Here is a 23,188-nt window from a genome sequence, read left to right as displayed (position 1 = left end):
CAGGCATTGAGGAAATGTATAAACTACAATCTTTTCCGGTCCAGTGGTTCTCTAAGGTCATCATGTAAGAGCCCCTCCTCAATGTGGAAGGGAGAGACAAAATCAAAGAGTTGGTGCCAGAGCTGTGTTAAAAGAGAAAAGAAGATTTACTCTGTTTAAGAGGTGGGGGGGGGGGAAGCTTAATGATGCAAAGAAGGGCTTCCAGGCGGGTGAGTGAAGGCAGGTTTGCAGCAATCTAAAAAACTGAGAGTGGCATAAGGGAGCAGAAGGTATTTGTTTTGGCACATCAAGAGAGTAGAACAATATTGGCCATAACACTCTTGAAAGACAGAAACAGGCAGACTACCTAATAAGGCAAGAGGGACAATATTCACAGGGCAAGTTCTGTTTCAACTTTCTATGTTTTTTTACACATCTTTTTTTATTGTTTTCAAAATAGGAAGAGCAGCAAAACATAGCAGAACAACCATAAACTGTGGCACCTAACACAGCAGGGATTATCTTTGAGCAGCAACTTTTATCCGGGTTACACAAAGATAAAAATATGTAATGTCAGTTCATTCTTAGATGCTCGTTTGTCCTGAAGCCCAAGGACCCCAAACCCTCTTGTGTTTACGTTTACAGCCCCTCTATTTATAGACCACCTTCTCCGCCTTGGCCCAGTAATCTATTTATCTAGGCCACTCTTGCAGGGTCAGAGGTTCTGCATTCCTCCTGTTCTTTGCAATGCACTCTTCACTACCAAGAAACCAACTACATCTAAGGTTCTCTGTGAACTAGAATCTACCCAAACCTCCATTATCCCCAACAATTATACATTGGGATCCATAACTGTAGTGGTATGTAAAATGTTTGCTGAGATTTGTGAATCTATTGCTAATTTGCACTGGGGACCGTGTCCAAATCATACGATAAAGGGAACCATCTGGGGCACCGCATCATGTGCACTTTGAATTTCATGCCCTACCCATTCTCCAGAATCTACTGTGGCTACAGTAAATCCTATGGAAACAGTCAAATTGAGTAAAGAATAAGTTGGATGGAATGGTCAACACTCTGACCACCATCTTGGCCTTCTGCCACTCATCATCCTCCATCTCCCCAATATTACTCTCCCAGGTCTATTGTACACCTTTTCGGTACAGGGTGTTCAGCAAGAGCTCAATATTCACTTTCAGTCTATTGGTTCCATGATTACTTTTTTTGTAACAATTTATATTCGGACTGAGCTTCGAGGAGGGGTAGGTTGGTGTCTGGAGAGTGGCAAAGTCGTAGATATTTAAGGAATTGGGATTTATGCAACTGGAACGTTCCCCCAGTTGTTTGAAGAATAGGATATGGTGATGGTCTCATCCATCCTCCAAAAGGAAAGATGTCAATGTAATCGTATTGACAGACGCCCAGCAGTTGTGCTACTTGTTTCAGCCAGTTCCCCACCCTCAGGGGTGTCTTGTCAATAAGTCTGTCCAGCCTTTTAATATGAGTAAGGAAGCCCACCAGCACAACACTGGGGAGTCTTCTGAAGTGAGTGTGGGGGTTCCCCATGCAGCAGGTCTAGTGACCCTAGTATCTGAAGGATGGCCAACACTAGACGCCACCAAAAGTGATGCCTCTCCCCAAACAACCAATCTCCAATTGGGCAATCTGTGCTGCTCAGTAGTACTGCCAGAGAACAGAACACTTAGGCCACTCATATAGACGGGTAAAGGGTATTTGATGTAGGAGAGTGTGACATCAGTGCCTAAAGCTCATTAAAGAATGTGAAGGCAATCATGAAAAAATAGTTCTGGAGTACAAAGAGGTTGTGGGACAGTACCACTATTTTATAGAGAGCCACCCTTCCGATTAAGTTGAGGGGCAGTCTTAGGCACGTCTCAGGATAGGAGTATTGTTTGTATCACAAGTCGTCCGGTGGTTGTGAGAGATATGAATCATTCACAAGAAGGGACGCTGATGTAAGGTACCTGCACTTCTGTTTTTCCATTTTAAAGACTGATTACCATTCATCTGTAAAAAACGCAGACAGATGACATATCTGTGCTGTGTTGGATGTGTGTGAGTTGAGCTACATAAAGTGCCTTTTTTGATATTCTTAGTGTGTTTTTAGGGGCTAGTGCTGTTTATAGTAAAATGATGGCCACTGATATTGTATACCTGTGCTATACTGGATGTACAGATTTTCATGTAAGTTCACACAGACACTTGCACATTATTATGAACAATGCACAAACATTATTTAAACACAAATAAAAGACAAACATTTTGAAAAACCAATATCAAGCATTTACAGATTCAACATTATATATAATAAATATAGAAATACTAAATATACAAAGTTATGTGTGCATTGACTTTTTTAATATAATGGATGTAAGAATCAGTTTCCAAGCAAAGTAAAAAAATAATACACGTGAATACATTGCATTGAGCAATTCCACACAAATGTATGCAAAATAATACCTGATGTATTCCAGACTGGCATCTAACATTACTCCACAGTGATGTAACGATTACTATCACTGTGTAAGAAACGCCGCAGAAGTACGAGAATTCTGTAGTGGCAGAACAAAATACCATATGATATATAACATTTCTGAAATCATCAAGCAGATTGTTTGACCGGGAGTGGACTTTGTTTTTTTATTGGGTCATTACGTTTTAAAATTGAACTACACTTTTCTCTAGAAATAATGTTTATGCTGTAGTCACTCTTACCTGACACGGGTGACAGCAGCCAACTGCTTATACTGAGCCTCTTCATTTTGCGGCTTGAGAAGTAGAAATGTTAGTTCCTCCTGAAGACGCTTTGATAATTTGCCGGATTGTGCATAATCTACAATGTCATACATTATTGTTGTCCTGGACAAGTTTTTTAGGGATAATTTTCTCCAGTAGTTGTCTCTACCTCCAAGGTAAGCAGGGGTCTCATCCAGGTTGCTTAAGTACTACACAGTAAGAAAGATCACAAGGCAAACGTATGTTTTTTTGGTGCCATATAATTATGTTCATAATTCAATCCTTTTAATTTAGTGGTGCTAAACAATTTATCAGTGGGTGCGAAGCAAATATATAAATGTCCATATTTGTACTGATCTTTACACCGGCTAAAGCCAAGAAAAGTGGTCAAATGATGGCAACTATAGCTGTAAGTAAAGCAAAATATAAAAAATACAAAACAATGACATACACAAAACAAATGTGGAAGGTTCAACAATAATCCTATTTGCACAGGCCTGCTCATTATTAGCTAATTACCAGACGCATCTAGAAAAACAAGCATTTAACAAAGCGAAAATGCTTGTTCCTTGTGCTTCAGTCTGTTTGCATGTGAGAGTGTGTGCTTGTGTTGAGGAATCTATATACAAAGCCAGGGGTTGTCACCACAAGCATAAGAGGATCTGGGTACGATGGTGGGACTACTTTGGTATCTTAAATGATAACTTTCGTCTTTGTCAGTGCTGCTTTTTAGAGGAAGGTGCCTCTACCTATGACGTGCTATGTCATCATACTATTTTCTTTCATTAAATTAATAACATACTTTTTATAGTAAAAAAGGTAAACAAGACAGACCTATTGGCATTGTCACTTTGTTTTGTGTCGAGAGACATGTAGTCCTGAAAGCTAGTCTAAACCTGTAAAGGTATTTGCTCCCAACTGAGAAGCAACATAAAATCTAATCCCACATGCAAAAACGTCTGTACTATGTTGGTTTTCTGTGACACAAGATCCTTATTTGCAACATACCAGAACATCCCCCCCCCGAATTTCCACTGTTCTGCTCCTATGATGAACAGATGACTCAGTGTCAATGAGGCAACAACAGTCCAGTCCTGATCTTTCCCTGGTCTGTCACTGTAATAACATCTGTCATTTAAGGCAGGAACAAAAATCTTGATTTGACAGTTATGAAAAAAACAAGCTATTATCATTTAGCCCTCATGATGAAACCAACCAAGAAACACAAGAGAATGTAGTGGCAAGTTAAAAAATACACAGTTTGTGATGCTTGTGCTTCCGTTCAAGGAGGACCTACCTGGCAGTTCGGCCTGGACTGTTCCTATTAGTGTAGGGTCAATACTGATTTGCATATGTCTGAGTCTAAACTGAAGTGGCAAGTTGGGCAAAAGAACGATGAGCTGGCATGCTACAATGAGCATCTGCTAATATTTAAACTTAATGCAAGTATTCCTCTCATTACCTTTTGTGTGCTTGATAGGTTCTGATAGGTTGCATCACAAAATGCTCATTCACCCATTCACAGGGGTTGTTTGGCCAAAAATTTAAATAAAAAATATTGTGATACAAAAATATCATGCCAAGAATATTGGGATGTAAAAAATATAATCGTCCGGAATATCAAAGGAAAGAATATAGTTTTAAGCATTGTTTTTGATATTGTTGTAAAAAATATTGAATTAGAAAATACAGCTGTATACAATATCATTTGTGTTATTTTGTATGTATTTTATTGCAGTGTCTGTGATTTTATATGTTTAATACATCTTTATTTGAGTATTTAGTAAGATAATTTATTATGACATTTCTTTTGTATTTTCAGTTGTATTAATGTATAAAAATAATGTACATATATATATATGGGGAGATGCTCCGTGTCAGGAGGATCTGCAGCAGTGAGGAAGAGTGCCGGCTGGCACAACTTCATTGTAAATCTCGTTTTCTTCTTAGAGGCTATAAATCTGAAGCTATAGATGTGGCAATTCTCAAGGCAAACAGAATGGACAGAACATCACTCCTGGGCTCAGGAGTGATTAATTTGAAACCACGGGTCAAGGGTTCACAAGAGGTGATAAGGATGATTATGGGTTATAGCAACCAACATAATAGCATCTACAAAATCATTAAGGATAACTGGTCATTATTGTCTGAAGATCCTATTCTGGGTCCAGTTATTCCTAAATTTCCCAGTATAGCCTACCGTAAAGCGAGGTCTATGAAAGACAGCTTGGTATCCAGTAGCCCTGAGGTGGTAACGGGAACTTGGCTGAATGAGAGCAAGGGTTTTTTGAGGTGTTCGAGTTGTAAGGCTTGTAAAAATGGCGTCAGCAAAACAGAAGTAAAAACGCCACTGTCGCCATTCCCTATTAACATTAGACACAAGCTCAACTGTAAGACAGAATTCGCAGTTTATGTTTTAGAGTGCCCTTGTGGGCTAAGATATGTGGGCAGTACGAGACCTCAGGTCCACAAGCGCATTCTGCAGCATCTGCGAGCCATATGCAACGTTGACCCCTCATACCCAGTGGCCAGGCACTTTGATAAGTGCCATGGGAAAGATGCTTCCCTCTTGTCGTATTATGTGATAGACTGTGTTCCTCCCCAGAGGAGAGGAGGAGACAGAGAGTCCCTGTTGCGCAAATTAGAGACGCGCTACATTATTCTCCTGGATACCAAGGCACCACAGGGCCTGAATACTGGGGAGGACTGACACACCTATCTATAATACTGTCTGTCCATTGAGAGATGTACACCTTGAGTTACAATGCCTATCTGTAGCTATATTGGACATTGAGTTTTATCATGTACCCTGGACGCCTTCTGAACTGTAATATAATCAATTTTAATTCACATTTAATGAATTTATTCACATTTTTGCACTTTATATGGTAGCACTTTCTTGCCATCTGGATATATAGACATACTTTGCACAAATCTTGCAATTTTGCACATTTATTATCTGTACAGTATACCCTATACATTGACTTAGTTGTCAGTGTGGTTAATTTCATATAAACCCAGGAGTCATTTACATCATTAGGACAGGGTTTTAAGTGTAAATATTTATAGTTTTAACTTTTATATGTCATTTGGAGGTTTTTAGTAAATACTGATTAACTTTTGTTATTTAATGTTTACATATGAAATTTTTGAAATTTGTGACTTTATAGTGGTTTATTAACTTGGGGTTTGAGTATGTATTTTACAGACAAGTGTACAGAAGCATATTGACATTGTTTTTGTATGTGATATATTGTGCATACCAATAGCATTTAAGCTGCAATTTCAACTGTGTGGGAGTTACGTTATGATACTATAGTAACTTTTCCATTTCTATAACATGTGATGGCGACTTTGCACTTTAAATGGGTGGCCAGCCCTCGTGACGATGTCATGTGAACAAGGCTATCTCTAGCCAAAACGCGTCGTGGCGGACTGGTGCTGGGTTTGAAAATAATAAAATAACTTTGCACCTGAACTTGGGTCTCGCTGGTTCCTGTTTGTTTGTGCGGTTGACTGCAGCGCTTGCGGACATCTGGAGCTTTACATACCTCGTATTTTGGCATCCGGGACTGCTTCCCCGGATTTTGCGAGACCCCTCCACGTTTTGGGCAACGGCGGCAAGAAGCAACGTTCTTCGGGACTTTAAACCAAAAGCTCCGTGTAGGAGACGCCGTCAACGCCCCAGGGAAAGCGGAATTGACTGTAGGCGGGTCAGAGGATAACCGGAAGGAGTTCGAGTCTTCAGGTCGGCGGTGGCTGATCTGGAACCTTTGGACTCCCCGTGTGTGTACCTGGAACGCTGTGCGGACTCACCGCGAGATACCCTGTGTGGAGTAGCAGGATCGGCTCGGAGGCATAATACCTGGTAGGAGCATCGACTGCTTTGTGCAAATTTCGTACTTTACCCATTACTACGCACCATGTCGGCGGACACGTTAAGGGGGCGTGTGGAGGCGTCCAGGGGCATGTTTACGGATTCCCCGGCTGGGGGATCCGGGTCCAATACTATTTCCACTGTGGTGACAGTTAGTAGCACAAGAAATGAAGCAAAAGAACTTTTTAAGCGCTTGGAAAAATGCAGCAAGAGAGAATTATCAAAGTGGTGGGAGTTTACCTCTTTAACTGGCTATTTGGATGTGGGGCGAGTACCGCGCGGTCTGCGCATTATGCTAGCACCCTCCTACGAACAGCCCGACCCACTCATGCTATCGGCTTGGGCACTTTGCAACTTAGAGAATTCCAAACGCTTAATGGCCATACTAGTACAGTTTGCTGAGAGCGACAGACTGAAGCTCTTAGAGGAAATTAACTTGATTGAAGCTGAAATAGTCAAATTGCCTCCCACTCCGGAACTTGATAAATATAGAACGGAAATGAATGCACGATTAGCGCGTGAGGAAGGCATTATCAAAAAGAGGAAAGCTTTCAAGTTTATACGTGACAGACTTGACTATGAAAATGGCCAAATCTTTACTTTTGCAAAGAAATATGACAGCATTAAACAGAGTAAAACTTTATCCATTGCTGCTGCTGCTGCAAGCTCAACTGAAACCACAGTACCGTCACAACAGGTAGAACTTTCCTCATTTTCGGGGGATAGCTCACAACCCGAGAGTGAGTCGGATACAGAAGCAAGGCGACAACAACGGTCGGGGTTTCGAAAATTCACCCCAGGGCAGGAGTTGGAGTTGGTCCAGCAGGATCGCAAACTAACCTTGCGCTCAGCAAATCAGCTACCCGTAGGCAACAAGCGAACAGGAAACGCTCAGAGAGGCGCAAAAGCAACAAACGCCGCAAGCGCAAGGGGAACTCCAAGGAGACAGCGTACCAGATGGCAGCGCAACAAGGCACAGCCGGTACCATCACAGGATTGAATGCTAGTACACAAGTTGATGATAATGGACATTCTGTCATCAATCTGACTGATATCGATCTAACCCCTAAAGAAACAAGCATCCTGGCGTTAGGATTAACGTACAGTCCTAGGGGTGATTTTGACTATACAACTACAAAGATCGACATGTTCAAATTTGTGCGTAAATTAAAATTGAGAAAATATCATAATTCACACAAAACACTGGACAGCGATGTAACTAGCAATACTCAACCTGTAGACAGCAGCCCGAGTGTTCTCGAGGCGACTAACGTTGCGACCACCACTGGATCAGCTCTTACACAAAAACTCTTCGAGCTTCAAGAGGAGGAATCTCCTCTAGAACACAATAATTTAACGATACTCGGGGGTGAACCTGTCACTGCCTCATGCATATCACCCTTCAAACCGAAGTCCAAATTTTGTCCACTTATGATAAAGGATAATGTGGATTTGTTTCATGACAAAGTGACGGTACAACTGAAGGAATTACAGATCAAGAATGCCCACAGAACTAAACGCTTCAATTACAGGGACAGTGAATACCATCAATTAATCAAAAAACTGAGTGCAAACAAACATGTGGTGGTACGACAATCAGACAAAGGGGGCAACGTGGTCTTATGGCCACGTAAGATGTACCTAGAAGAAGCCCTGAAACAACTCAATGACAGGGACTGTTATAAACGTATCACCTCACAAGATGCTCTCCAGGCGAGGAATGCAATATACTCCACACTTACAGCTTGGAGGAGTAAGGGCCTGCTCACTATGGATGAACTCAAATTTTTGAGGAATGACTTTCCGGTCACACCAGTCATCTACTTCATCCCGAAGGTTCATAAGTGTTACCAACAACCACCAGGCAGGCCCATAATTTCTGCTTGCAACAGCCTGTTAGAGAACATGAGTAAATACATTGACTTCTTCTTACAAGATTTTGTGAGAAATCTGCCATCCTTAATTTTGGATACTAGTGACTTATTAAGGAAACTGGTAGACTTCAGATGGAATACGAACTATATACTGGTATCTATGGATGTCACTTCTTTATATACCAGTATATTCCATCAGGATGGTATGAGAGCAGTGCAACATTTTCTTGGGAAAAGACTAAACTGTTTCCAGGAGCATTCAAAAATGTTGATAGACATGATTGCAATCTGCTTAGAGAACAATGTGTTTATGTTTGCCAAACAGCTTTTTCTTCAGACCAGGGGAGTGGCCATGGGGGCCTGCTTCTCTCCCAGTTACGCCTGTTTACACATGGGGTACTGGGAGGAGCAGGTCCTCTGGCAAGAACATTCAGCCACTATGAATTCTAAAGTAAAACTGTGGTCAAGATATATTGATGATCTGTTCTTTGTATGGGAGGGTACTGAGACGGAGGTGATTGATTTTATTGATAAATTGAATCACAATAATCTTAACATTCAGTTCACCAGCAGCATCAGTGCCACCTCTATTGTGTTCCTTGATGTGGAGATTTACGTCCAGGCAGGCAGTCTCCATACTAGATTGCACCGCAAGCCTACTGCGGGCAACACACTGCTGCATGCCGGAAGCCACCATCCTGCACACCTGATACGGAGCATACCCTATGGGGAGATGCTCCGTGTCAGGAGGATCTGCAGCAGTGAGGAAGAGTGCCGGCTGGCACAACTTCATTGTAAATCTCGTTTTCTTCTTAGAGGCTATAAATCTGAAGCTATAGATGTGGCAATTCTCAAGGCAAACAGAATGGACAGAACATCACTCCTGGGCTCAGGAGTGATTAATTTGAAACCACGGGTCAAGGGTTCACAAGAGGTGATAAGGATGATTATGGGTTATAGCAACCAACATAATAGCATCTACAAAATCATTAAGGATAACTGGTCATTATTGTCTGAAGATCCTATTCTGGGTCCAGTTATTCCTAAATTTCCCAGTATAGCCTACCGTAAAGCGAGGTCTATGAAAGACAGCTTGGTATCCAGTAGCCCTGATGTGGTAACGGGAACTTGGCTGAATGAGAGCAAGGGTTTTTTGAGGTGTTCGAGTTGTAAGGCTTGTAAAAATGGCATCAGCAAAACAGAAGTAAAAACGCCACTGTCGCCATTCCCTATTAAGATTAGACACAAGCTCAACTGTAAGACAGAATTCGCAGTTTATGTTTTAGAGTGCCCTTGTGGGCTAAGATATGTGGGCAGTACGAGACCTCAGGTCCACAAGCGCATTCTGCAGCATCTGCGAGCCATATGCAACGTTGACCCCTCATACCCAGTGGCCAGGCACTTTGATAAGTGCCATGGGAAAGATGCTTCCCTCTTGTCGTATTATGTGATAGACTGTGTTCCTCCCCAGAGGAGAGGAGGAGACAGAGAGTCCCTGTTGCGCAAATTAGAGACGCGCTACATTATTCTCCTGGATACCAAGGCACCACAGGGCCTGAATACTGGGGAGGACTGCCACACCTATCTATAATACTGTCTGTCCATTGAGAGATGTACACCTTGAGTTACAATGCCTATCTGTAGCTATATTGGACATTGAGTTTTATCATGTACCCTGGACGCCTTCTGAACTGTAATATAATCAATTTTAATTCACATTTAATGAATTTATTCACATTTTTGCACTTTATATGGTAGCACTTTCTTGCCATCTGGATATATAGAAATACTTTGCACAAATCTTGCAATTTTGCACATTTATTATCTGTACAGTATACCCTATACATTGACTTAGTTGTCAGTGTGGTTAATTTCATATAAACCCAGGAGTCATTTACATCATTAGGACAGGGTTTTAAGTGTAAATATTTATAGTTTTAACTTTTATATGTCATTTGGAGGTTTTTAGTAAATACTGATTAACTTTTGTTATTTAATGTTTACATATGAAATTTTTGAAATTTCTGACTTTATAGTGGTTTATTAACTTGGGGTTTGAGTATGTATTTTACAGACAAGTGTACAGAAGCATATTGACATTGTTTTTATATGTGATATATTGTGCATACCAATAGCATTTAAGCTGCAATTTCAACTGTGTGGGAGTTACGTTATGATACTATAGTAACTTTTCCATTTCTATAACATGTGATGGCGACTTTGCACTTTAAATGGGTGGCCAGCCCTCGTGACGATGTCATGTGAACAAGGCTATCTCTAGCCGAAACGCGTCGTGGCGGACTGGTGCTGGGTTTGAAAATAATAAAATAACTTTGCACCTGAACTTAGGTCTCGCTGGTTCCTGTTCGTTTGTGCGGTTGACTGCAGCGCTTGCGGACATCTGGAGCTTTACATACCTCATATATATATATATATGGTCGCCACAAATCGTTGTTTTTTACGAAAAAAGACGGCACTCGAAAGTCTCTCATCCAGATGAAAATTTTATTGGCAGACCCCCTGCCCCTTGACAAACGCGTTTCACCACTTGGGCTTCGTCAGTGTCAACCAGATTACAGTGAAAGACGCCATTATATCCCCACCTCCTCCTCAACATAGAAAGAGGACTGAATCTTGTCTGATCAGCGGCCATCTTACAATGTGCAACATTGCACTAAACAGTATTGATAAGAGCTTTACATGGCGGGGAAATGCTGTGTATAAAGTGCTCGTGCAATTAAAAACATTAAAGTGTCCAAAATGATACTTCAGCATTTCATTTCATCGCATATGTACAATTCTACCTAAAAGGGACAACGGGAAGGAAAAATACATTTGTATAATAGTCATGTCCTTCCCCTTTACTATATACATGTGCGTACTTTCCAAAATTGTCCTCTCTGTCCCAAACTAAATAAGACTGAGAGCAGTGAAGGTATTTCATGCACATTATTTCATGTTTGTATATTGGAGCAATGCTCTTGGAAATAGGACATTGAACGTTGCATTCGTCAATGTTCAATTTTATCCCAATTCCTTTGTCCCTAGTTGTTTGCATATGAATATGCGACTATGTAGTCTTGCCCTGTATGGGCATTAGTATTTTTCACACAAGTCCCTGTTTTGCAATTACGCCCTGTATGGGCAAAAACTTCCATATAGCTGAACAATTCATAATCTGCATGTTGTTAGAGAAAAATATAGAACAATAGCAACCCGAAAGTGTACATCTCCACGTTCTCCCCCTTTCCCCTTTAATTTCCTTTGTTTTACATTCTTGGAGGTCTCTCGTGGCACAAGTTGTTTTTGCTGACCAAAACTTACATCCTTCTCACCCTTTCTGTTGGACTCATTCCAGATGTATCCATAGTTCCTCGTCATTATTTAAACCTCTCGGTTGCCTACTTTGGAGGTCAACAATGTACCTGGATTCCAATGCCCTCAGAGATCTCACTTTGTCACCCCCACGTTCCTTCCTATCCAGTTGGTCAATGAGGAAGAATGACAATTGGTCCCTATTGCTGTTGTGGTGGGTTTCAAAGTGGCGTGCCACGGGGTAACTTTTGTCCCTGTTAGTTATGGCACGCATGTGCTCCAGGATACGTTTTTTAGCTGGGTTGATTGTACTTCCGATGTATCTCTTGGAGCACGGGCATTCCAGGCAGTAGATCACATATTCTGAGTTGCAATTTAGTAATTTTGTGATCATTCTTACGGGCGTGGATCATTATGTCTTCCTTCATAGTTGGTCCGTTTCTTACTATACTTGCACGCCTTACAGTGCATGCAAGGATAGAAGCCACATATAGATTTTTTTTTGGAAGATTTTGGGGAGTCTTCAAAATGACTGTTGGTCAGATGGTCACTTAAAGATTTGCACCGTCTATAAGTTACAGAAGGTCTGGGGGGGTAGCATATTCTTCATTACCGAATCTGTTTTTAGAATATGCCAGTTCCTGTTAAATATTTCTACCAACTCACTCGATCTCATATTGTAAGTGGTTATCATTCTGGTTATTCCCTCCGTTTCTAACTCCTTGTCTTTTGTTTTCATCAGATCTTTTCTTTCCAGGAGGTCAGCTCTACTTACTGCACTCTCTAGTAATGCCCTTGAGTAACCTCTTTCTTGAAACCTACGCACAGCTTCATCCCGGGCCTGTGAGAAATCTTTAGGATCTAAACAGTTCCTCTTTAGGCGGAGTAATTCCCCAAAGGGGATGTTTCTTATCATACTCCTGGGATGGTGGCTTTCCGCATGCAATACGTTATTGCCCGCTGTGGGTTTTCGATACAGTTTCGTTTGTAAGGAGCTTCCTATCACGAAGACCTCTAGGTCAAGATAATATACAGATGTGTCACTGATAGTACTGGTGAATCTCAAATTGAGATGATTGTCATTTAGTGCCGCAACATATTCCTCAGCCGAGGATCTGTCCCCTCGCCAGACGACAAACAAGTCATCTATATTTCTTGCCCAGAACATGATTTGGTCCAGCCATTTTCGTTGGTCCTTCCCCCAGGCCACGTGCTTCTCCCACCAGTCCACGAACAAGTTCGCGTAGCTGGGGGCGAAGCACGTGCCCATGGCGGTCCCCCTGATCTGTCTGTACATGTTATCTGCAAATAAAAAGATGTTATTGTTGAGGCAAAACTCCGCCATTTGCAAAAGCATACAGTTGTGTCGATGGTATCTGATATCTTTCGTACCAAGGAACCATTTTACTGCAGAAACACCCTCCTGATGGTCAATACAGGTGTACAGATTGGCGACGTCAAGGGTGATCAGAAGCATGTCTGACTCCCACTCAATACCGTCAATCAGTCTTATAAAATCTTGGGTGTCCCTGACATAGGAAGGCAGATCTCTCACAAAAGGGGCTAGGTAGGTATCTATGAACCTAGATGTGTTCTCCAGAAGACTTCCTATTGAGGAGACAATGGGTCTCCCCGGAGAATTTTTTATGTCCTTGTGCACCTTAGGGAGGTGGTAAAATGTGGGAATTATTGGGTGCTCACACTGTAGGTACTCGTATTCACTTTTATTGAGCATTCCCTCATCCCTCCACCCCTCCAATAAAGTATGATAGTCAGTTGTGCACTTCACAAAGTCTTTCCTGTTGATGATGGTATAACAGTTCTTGTCCTGAAGTTGTCGCAGAGCTTCTTGCTTGTATTTAGTCTTACTGAAGATCACAATATTCCCCCCCTTATCCGAGGGTTTGATTTCGATTGACGTGTCCTCCTTTAGTGATTTGACTGCTTCCTATTCCAGCCGAGAGATGTTCAAGTTCTTTTTATTTAATTCCAGATTTTTATTGGTCATTTTTTTCAGGTCCTGGAGGATAGCATCATTGAAGACGTCTATTGCGTCATGTGTGGCATGTGGTAGAAATCTGGATTTACGTTTCAGATTACTGGGATCTCTGACTTGTACAATCTCCTCTTTCTGTAGTACCTCTATTGAACCAGGTATGTCCCCTGTTCCTGCCAAGTCGTGGGTGGTCATGAGGAGTGGTAAGTCATTGTCCCTGAGAGTGTTGCCAGTGGCCCCGATTGTCAAGCTGCCAAGAATCCACAGGAGCCGATGCTGGTCCCAACGCCCCACCACCTCAGTAGCCGCCCAACAATATATATATGTCGAGGCAACCCTTGAAGCAGGGGGGAAAGGGGAAGTGGAAGACATAAGAGAGAGACAGCCTCTTCGTGGTTGATGCAGTACTTCTGCTGGTTCCGTTGGGCTTGTAAGTTTGTGCCCTGCAGGAAAAAACACATGTACAACACCAAACTACCAATCTTTGAAATAAGACTACTAACGTTTGCAATTATGTCTTACCCTGAAACCATAGGCTATTGCTGCTCTCTCAGGAAGAAGTTTTTAGCATTCACGAATCTGTGGTACTGCAAATACATGGCACATTATACATATTAGTACATTCCCTACAACAGTTTTTTAGGCAAGGTTTTAAACAAGGTGAATTGGAAATAAAAACGTAGGTCCTGATACCTGTTACAGATTCTGAAGTCTCGGAGAATTTCTTCAACTGTAAAGGAGTTCAAACTATCCTAGTTTATTCAATACTCAGCACTAGGGAATTGCTGGAACTCTCACTATGTGTAACTAAAGACCAAAACCTAAAGTCTTTTTGAATATTCTGTACTATGAAAAGAAAATTTTAACTGGAAAGGCTTTTTTCCTTGAGTTCGAAAAGAACACCTCAGCTCTCACTGTGGGTTGCGTTATGAAGTCCTCCTTAAAATACTCTGGTCGCTCTTCTAATAGTTCACGAAGTGCATAAATGAATTAACGGTTCACAGTCACAATTACAGGGCTAGAATTTCTTACTGGTATCCCTCGTTGCGCATGCGATAAGATACTTGCAGAGAATTAGGCCAAAAGTACTTCGTCATGTAGAACTCAGGAACACGCTGTCACTCGCGGTCAGGTCACAGTTGAAGTGCGCAGTTGATAATCTAATCGCGCGCCTCATTCAGCTGTCAACCGCGAGGCTCTAACCACTAGAGCGGTAACCTTCAGTTTTGCAGTGGCGCAAGGCGTCCTCCATTTTCCGCCCATAAGCGCCTAAACAGGACAAACACAGTTTGAAGAAAATGACAGACACCACATGACGTCGTTTCCAACGTTGATATTTAAATGGCGATTTCCTCAGAGGGTTTTTCCGGGGTTTTGGCTCGCCCATTTGAACAGCAGCCAGAGAGGTCTTGACAGTACCTCCCTCCAAAATGGGTCCCTCCAATTTGGGTTTCTTTGGATAAGCCTTGTGAAAGTCCTTGATCAGTCTCGAGGCATGAACATTTGTGGATGGTTCCCAAGATCTTTCCTCAGGTCCAAAACCCTTCCATTCCACCAAATAATATAGTTTCTTTTTAACTACCTTTGAGTCCAAAATCCTACTGACTTCAAATTCTTCACCTGACTCTATGGGTGAAGGAGTTTCCTTGAGCCTTGCCTTTTCGGGATTCTTTTTTAGGAGTGATATGTGAAAAGTGGAGTGGACCTTTAAAGTTTTAGGAAGCAATAGTTTCACTACCACAGGATTTATGATTTTTGATACCTTGAAGGGACCTATGAATCTAGGCTGGAATTTCCTGTTCCCTTTTAACCTTAAATGTTTAGTAGACAACCATACTTGATCACCCACTGCAAAACTAGGCCCAATTCTTCTTTTCTTATCAGCCTGTCTTTTATATGACTCTTTTGCCTTAATCAAATTCTTTTGAGCTTTATCGTAAGATACTCTCAATTCTGTCAGGACTTTAGTAATTTCTGGTACTGTCTCATCTGATTTACCCACAACTAGATTTGGGTGTCTACCTGAATTGAGATAGAATGGTGAGTAACCCATAGAATCATGCACCGCATTATTGTAAGCAAATTCTGCTGTCCACAATAATTCTGACCAGTTGCCCTCCTGTTCCAACAAATAGAGTCTAAGATATTGTTCTAATTCCTGGTTGACTCTTTCGGTTTGACCATCTGTTTCAGGATGGAAACTGGTAGAATATCGGGTGTCCACTCCTAGATCGTGCATGAATTTTTTCCAAAATTTGGATATGAATTGTGACCCTCTATCGGATATAATGACCTTAGGAATTCCATGAATACGTACTATGTGTTGATTAAAAATCTGCACTAACTGAGGGGCAGTGGGCACGGATTTCAGGGGAATGAAGTGCCCCATTTTAGAAAATGAGTCAATTAACACTAAAAGGACAGTATTACCCAAACTGGCTGGAAGATCGACAATCAGGTCTAATGTCACCGTGTGCCAGGGATGTGGCGCATTGGGCATAGGTTGTAACAATCCCTGAGGGGCTCTGCGACTAGGTTTCCCTTTAATGCACAGTTCACAGGTCGATACATACTGTCCTATCTGAGCCGCCATGCCTGGCCACCAAAAATGCCTCTTGATCAACTCTAAGGTTTTCTTAACTCCTCGATGCCCAGCTAGACGATCGTCATGACAACTTCTCATGGCCTTTTCTTGCATTTCTTTAGTAGGCAGGTACAGTTTATCTTCGTAGAACGGTAGCCCACCATTGACGGTTTTCTTTTCATCTGAATCTGCCCAATTTTTCAATTCCTCGGAGTGATTTTTTAGAATGTCATCAGTAAATTCCTGTAAATGAATTGCTCCTATTATTTTACTAAAGGGAATGATGGGTTCTGGAAGTGGAGGTTTAGTTTCTTCAGATGGGTTCATTCTTGACAGAGCATCAGCCTTACCATTTTTAGCACCTGGTTTAAATGTAATCACAAAATCAAATTTGGAGAAATACAAAGACCACCTTAGTTGTCGTGGGGTGAGTGTTTTTGCGGATTTCAGGAATTGTAGATTTCTGTGGTCGGTGAACACTGTCACGCAATGTGATGCCAATCTTGAAACGCCTCTTTGACCGCCAACAATTCCTTGTCTGCTATTGAGTAATTACATTCAGGCTCAGATAATTTCCTTGAACGATAGGCCACTGGATGAAGTTGCCCAGTTTGTTTGTCCCTCTGTGATAATATTCCACCTGTGGCAAAATCTGAAGCATCTGTTTGCACATAAAATGCTTGTTCAGGATCGGGATGCATCAAGACAGGGGCGGTCACAAAAGCCTTTTTTAAAGTCTGAAACGCCATCTCGGCCTCACTGGACCATTCAAATTTCTTCGCCTTTTTTAGCAGTTGAGTTATAGGCGAAACCTTATCTGAGAAGTTGGGTATGAATCTTCAGTAAAAATTAGCGAACCCGATGAAGCTTTGTATCTCTTTTACGCTTTTAGGCGAAGCCCAATCTTGAATGGCTTGAACTTTTGAATCATCCATCTCCACTCCATCAGCGGACAGGATAAATCACAGAAATTCCACTCGTTCCGTATGAAACGAGCATTTTTCAAGTTTTACAAACAAATGATTCTCTAGCAATCTTTGCAATACGGCTCTCACATGTATAACATGTTCCTCAATGCAATTTGAAAAGATCAGGATGTCATCAATATATAGTACTGCCACTCGATCCAGGAATTCTCGTAGTACATCATTAACCAAGTGCTGAAAAGCATTGCTCAACCCATAAGGCATCACCTGATATTCGTACAGCCCATACTTGGTCCGGAATGCTGTCTTTCATTCGTCACCCTCGGCGACTCTTACCAGGTGATATGCGCCCGCAGATCGAGTTTGGTATAGATCTTAGCCCCTTTTACTTGGTCCAGGAGTTGAGAAATGAGTGGTAGTGGGTATCTGTTCTTCACAGTAACTTGATTCAGGGCTCTGTAGTCGATACAAGTTCGAAGAGTTCCATCCTTTTTTGGTTGGAAAAACAAAGGCGATGACACCGGTGATTGGGATGGCCTGATGAAGCCAATTTTTAAATATTCATCCAAGTATTCTTTTAGATATAGGTTCTCTTTTTCGGTTAATGCGTATATACGACTGCATGGTAATATCGCTCCCGGTTCAAGTTCAATTTTGCAGTCGTACTCTCTATGGGGAGGTAATCTTTCTGCATTCTTTTTATCAAAAACTTCAACGAGATCATGATACTCTTTAGGAATTGATTGGGTTTCGACTACACAAATGTTTGTGTTGAGCAGTGCAAGCGTAGAAGCGGGGAATTCATCAACCTTAGGTTTGACTCTGGAGAAGCAGTTCAAACGACAATGTTCTGAATCCATCTTCACTGTTCTACGCTCCCAATCTATAGTAGGGTTGTGCTCAGACAACCACGGTAATCCCAAAATTAATTGAAATTGCGGGGCATCAATAAGGTTGAATCTTATAAACTCCCGATGACCCTGCAATCCATTTAGCTCCAATGTTTCAGTTTCTTCTACTATGGGGCCAGAGGTAATATTGGTACCATTGACTGATTTTACTACTTCTGGGTGCTTCTTCTTAATTGAGTTGATGGCCATTTCCTTGGCATAACTCAAATCGCAAAAATTTCCCGTGGCCCCTGAATCAATCATGACAGAGACTCCTTTAATCTCGTGCAAACCAAACTGTACTGTGAAAGAGACGGTAAGATGGGGGGCCGACGGCTGTAAGGTGTTGATCAATTGCTGAGACTCTCGAGTTGACTCATTGCAACATCCCACCAGGGCAACTCCCTCTACTGGTGGGATTTGTCTTTTAACCCTTGATTGATTTTTGGCTTTTTAGGACACTCTTTCACGAAATGACCTGAAGCCCCACAATAGAGACATAAATGATTATTTCGCCGCTTCTCTTTCTCCTCTTTGGACAGTGGCCCTCTTATTGATCCTATTTGCATGGGTTCTTCGCCTCCATTAACATCTGTTTTGTTACCTTCAGTTTTTATACGATCCAGACGCGGAATGAAAGATTTAAAATCTTTTCTCTTCTCGGAACGTCTTTCATACAGACGATGGTCAATCTGAAGAACTAAATCAATTAATTCTGAAATCTCTTGTGGTCTCTTAGGGATCTGCACAAGAGCGTCTTTCAATTCATCCTTGAGGCCTCGATAAAAAATAGCTGTGCGCTTCTCATTCGGCCAGTCTGTCTCTACAATCAACCTGTTAAATTGAGCTATGTAAGCTATTAAATCGCGGTTTCCTTGTTTGATATCCAAAAGTTCATTGTCTGTAGCTTGATTGGCTGTTCTTCTGTCAAAGATTCTTAGGAATTCTTTTTTAAACAGCTCGAAGTCGTATAAAGCTGGGTCATTTCGAGTGATCAAAGGCATGGACCAGGCTGCGGCATCACCACTCAAATACGACAGCATGAAGGCGACCTTAACTTGATCCTCTTTAAACACCACTGACCTGCACAGGAAATGTAAGGAGCACTGGGTAAGAAAAATGTGGGCCTTATTAGGATCCCCACCGAACCTCTCAGGATTGGCCAGGGGAACTACCGAAGCCACAGAGTGTATCACCTGGGTAGCTGCTTCTGCCGCTGAACTGTTAATAGAACTTAATCTGGGCTGGGGGGGTAGTCTCAGCCATAAACCTTTCCATCTGTAGTTTCACCTGATGAGTTTCTTGTTGGGAACGTTTGATTTCATCTCTAAGGGCTCTGTTCTCCTCAGCAGATTGTGATAGCTGATTCTGTAACCCCTCTAAGATCCCCGCTAAAGACTTTAGATCCAACCCCTCAGCCATATCGACTCAGGTGGATAAACGGCACTTCAATCTGTCAAGCTGCCAAGAATCCACAGGAGCCGATGCTGGTCCCAACGCCCCACCACCTCAGTAGCCGCCCAACAATATATATGTCGAGGCAACCCTTGAAGCAGGGGGGAAAGGGGAAGTGGAAGACAAAAGAGAGAGACAGCCTCTTCGTGGTTGATGCAGTACTTCTGCTGGTTCCGTTGGGCTTGTAAGTTTGTGCCCTGCAGGAAAAAACACATGTACAACACCAAACTACCAATCTTTGAAATAAGACTACTAACGTTTGCAATTATGTCTTACCCTGAAACCATAGGCTATTGCTGCTCTCTCAGTAAGAAGTTTTTAGCATTCAAGAATCTGTGGTACTGCAAATACATGACACATTATACATATTAGTACATTTCCTACAACAGTTTTTTAGGCAAGGTTTTAAACAAGGTCAATTGGAAATAAAAACTTAGGTCCTACAGATTCTGAAGTCTCGGAGAATTTCTTCAACTGTAAAGGAGTTCAAACTATCCTAGTTTATTCAATACTCAGCACTAGGGAATTGCTGGAACCCTCACTATGTGTAACTAAAGACCAAAACCTAAAGTCTTTTTGAATATTCTGTACTATGAAAAGAACATTTTAACTGGAAAGGCTTTTTTCCTTGAGCTCGAAAAGAACACCTCAGCTCTCACTGTGGGTTGCGTTATGAAGTCCTCCTTAAAATACTCTGGTCGCTCTTCTAATAGTTCACGAAGTGCATAAATGAATTAACGGTTCACAGTCACAATTACAGGGCTAGAATTTCATACTGGTATCCCTCGTTGCGCATGCGATAAGATACTTGCAGAGAATTAGGCCAAAAGTACTTCGTCATGTAGAACTCAGGAACACGCTGTCACTCGCGGTCAGGTCACAGTTGAAGTGCGCAGTTGATAATCTTATCGCGCGCCTCATTCAGCTGTCAACCGCGAGGCTCTAAACACTAGAGCGGTAACCTTCAGTTTTGCCGTGGCGCAAGGCGTCCTCCATTTTCCGCCCATAAGCGCCTAAACAGGACAAACACAGTTTGAAGAAAATGACAGACACCACATGACGTCGTTTCCCACGTTGTTATTTAAATGGCGATATCCTCAGAGGGTTTTTCCGGGGTTTTGGCTCGCCCATTTGAACAGCAGCCAGAGAGGTCTTGACACCGATTGATTCAGGAGGCCTGTCTGTTCCAGGTTGGGTTTTCAAGGCGAGTATTTTTTGCAATTTTAACTTACTCACGAACTTAAAAATGTCTATTCACGTTTGTACCGGATCAAATTTTGCAGTAGGGCAAAAAGTTAGTCCTCTTTTCAAGACATTTTCTTCATGGGCAGATAGTTTTGTCTCAGAGAGGTTCACTATGGTTTGTTCATCCTTTACCATCTTCCTCTCCTGCCCCGGCTGCGAGTTACCATCGGTTGCGCCACTTGTGCATTTGCTCCTGTCCCTCCTACCCCACCTTGTTTTCCTCTTTTTTGTTGGGGTTTCTGTGGCGTTTGGGTTTGGGGGCGCTGTTGTGTCTCTTTTAAGACCTGGTATTCGTCTAAAAAAGGGACCGCAGTCGTGGCAGCTGGTCCTTTCTTTTTACCTTTCTCGCTTCTTGAAGATTCGTTTTCCGACACAGATGCTTCTGATTCAGAAGTTACAGTTTCTGTTATGACTAGGGTCCCCTGAGCAAGCCTCTTCCTTGTTGCGTCGAACTTCTTCGCAAAGGTTAGTATTCTGCCTGTCAGGTAATCCTGTTCGTCCCTCTGGAATTTAGTTTGTTTACGTTTTTTTATGCCACTCTTAAAATCCTTTAATCTCTTTATCATTATGTCACGTAAATCCTCAGCCATTTTGGTATCTTTCTCCTTACTGATCAAATCCTCCTGTCTCTGTATTTCGGCAAGGGCTTTATCCCTATCGCTGCAGGCGTACTTAATTAGCATTAGTAACATCCCTTTACTCATATCTGCGATGTACGCCGCCCAGTCTTTCAAGAGTTGCGGGTCAGGATTTTCATTAGAGGGTATTGTAAAGATTCTCAACCCCCTTGGGACCCTGCTACACTCCACATAGCGTTGAAGCGATGTAGCCTCCCACCACTTACGAACTTCACGTTCTTGTGTTCTTTCAAGTTGCTGGAAAAGTATTTGCAAATTGTTTGCAGGTGCCTGTGATGTTGTCGCACCCTCCGTTCTTATTACAACTGTGTTTGTGCTCTTGAAAATATCGGCAGCCTCTTTTTCTCTTTCAGCTGTTAGCAACATCTTCGCAAAGCAGGGAATATCACACTCTCTTCGCGCTGTTATTGCAGATATTATTGGGCGGGGCACAACAAAAGTTAGTGGGGGTCTGCCACGGACGACTTTTAAGGCGGGACAGAGGTTTTACATTAATGCTTAATGCGCCGGGTACTCGTGCATGCAGCACTTACCCTTGACAGGGTTCCTGGCAAGGGTAAAAAATATATATATACGTGACCAAGCCGTTAGGTGAAACGCGTTGTTTGTTTTGCTGCCGAATAAAATACTCTTTGAAGCACAGCAACTCCTTGAGTGTCGTCGCACGTTTCCTTTGCATGGGAGATCTGTTTCAGATAATTGGGCCGCCGGGAACCTAACGACGACCCACTCGCGAGCAGGTACTGGCCGAATACCGGAATTGTGACTTTGCAATATATATATATATATATATATATATATATATATATATATATATATATATATTATATATGTATTTTTAGTAGCTGGATGTTGGCCTTTAAAGAGATAAGGGTGAGGGGATTTTTAAAAAGGTAATACTTTAATTTAAATTTCATGTTTATTTTTTAATGGTATGCAAATTAATATTGTACTATTTTTACATTTATTTTGTTATATTAATAATGTTTCTACATATAAGGCTGGATCGAGAAGATGTAATGATCTTTAAAGTGATTTCTTTCTGTATGTGTCTGATTTATTTGATTCTGTATTGTATTGCTTAATTACTGGATGCTGACTGCTTTTGTTTGGTGTTTTGTTTTTTCAATAACATTTTAAAACAAAAAAAAATATTGTTTCTACATGATAGTTTCCATTTATTTCAAAAGTAAATATTGATTACAGTTAATTTAAAAAATCTAAATATTAAAATAAAAACTCAAATTATTAAAAATTGGTAACATTTATAAAAAATCTATAATAAATTTAATGTAACATTTGTATTTTTTTGTAAAAAAATGTTATATTTAATATTTTTTACATCAATTAAAAAAAAATTGAATATTTTTAAGGATTTCTTTTAATGTTGAAAATTATGTCAGTGAAAATACATTGTCTGAAATATTTGTAATTTCTATATTTAAATTTTTTCAAACGTTTTTGAAACGCTGTCTAAGTAAATTTTTACAATAGAATAAACATGTATTAATGATTATGTATGGATGTATATTTTGTTGTACATTTATATGTTATGCATTTATTCATTCACAAAAATTAAAATGTCATTATGGATGTTTACTTTTTTTTTTAAACATTTTTATTCATTTTCACCGTTTCAACAAATTGAGTCA

The 23,188-nt window shown here is 41.3% G+C and overlaps 1 protein-coding gene across 1 annotated transcript in view; it reads right to left on the bottom strand.

Annotated features, from left to right (window-relative positions):
* Positions 1-23,188, bottom strand: part of C8HXorf58 (chromosome 8 CXorf58 homolog) — a 959,020-nt gene that overhangs the window by 289,979 nt on the left and 645,853 nt on the right. Inside the window, exon 7 of the mRNA XM_078657786.1 lies at positions 2,716-2,945. Within this exon, the coding sequence (XP_078513912.1) occupies positions 2,716-2,945 (230 nt within the window). The remainder of the gene's footprint in view (positions 1-2,715; positions 2,946-23,188) is intronic.

This window comes from Lissotriton helveticus, chromosome 8 (genome assembly GCF_964261635.1).
Source record: "Lissotriton helveticus chromosome 8, aLisHel1.1, whole genome shotgun sequence".
NCBI lineage: Eukaryota > Metazoa > Chordata > Amphibia > Caudata > Salamandridae > Lissotriton > Lissotriton helveticus.
Note: the sequence above shows the minus strand (reverse complement) of the source record. Positions and strands in the feature narration are given on the sequence as shown.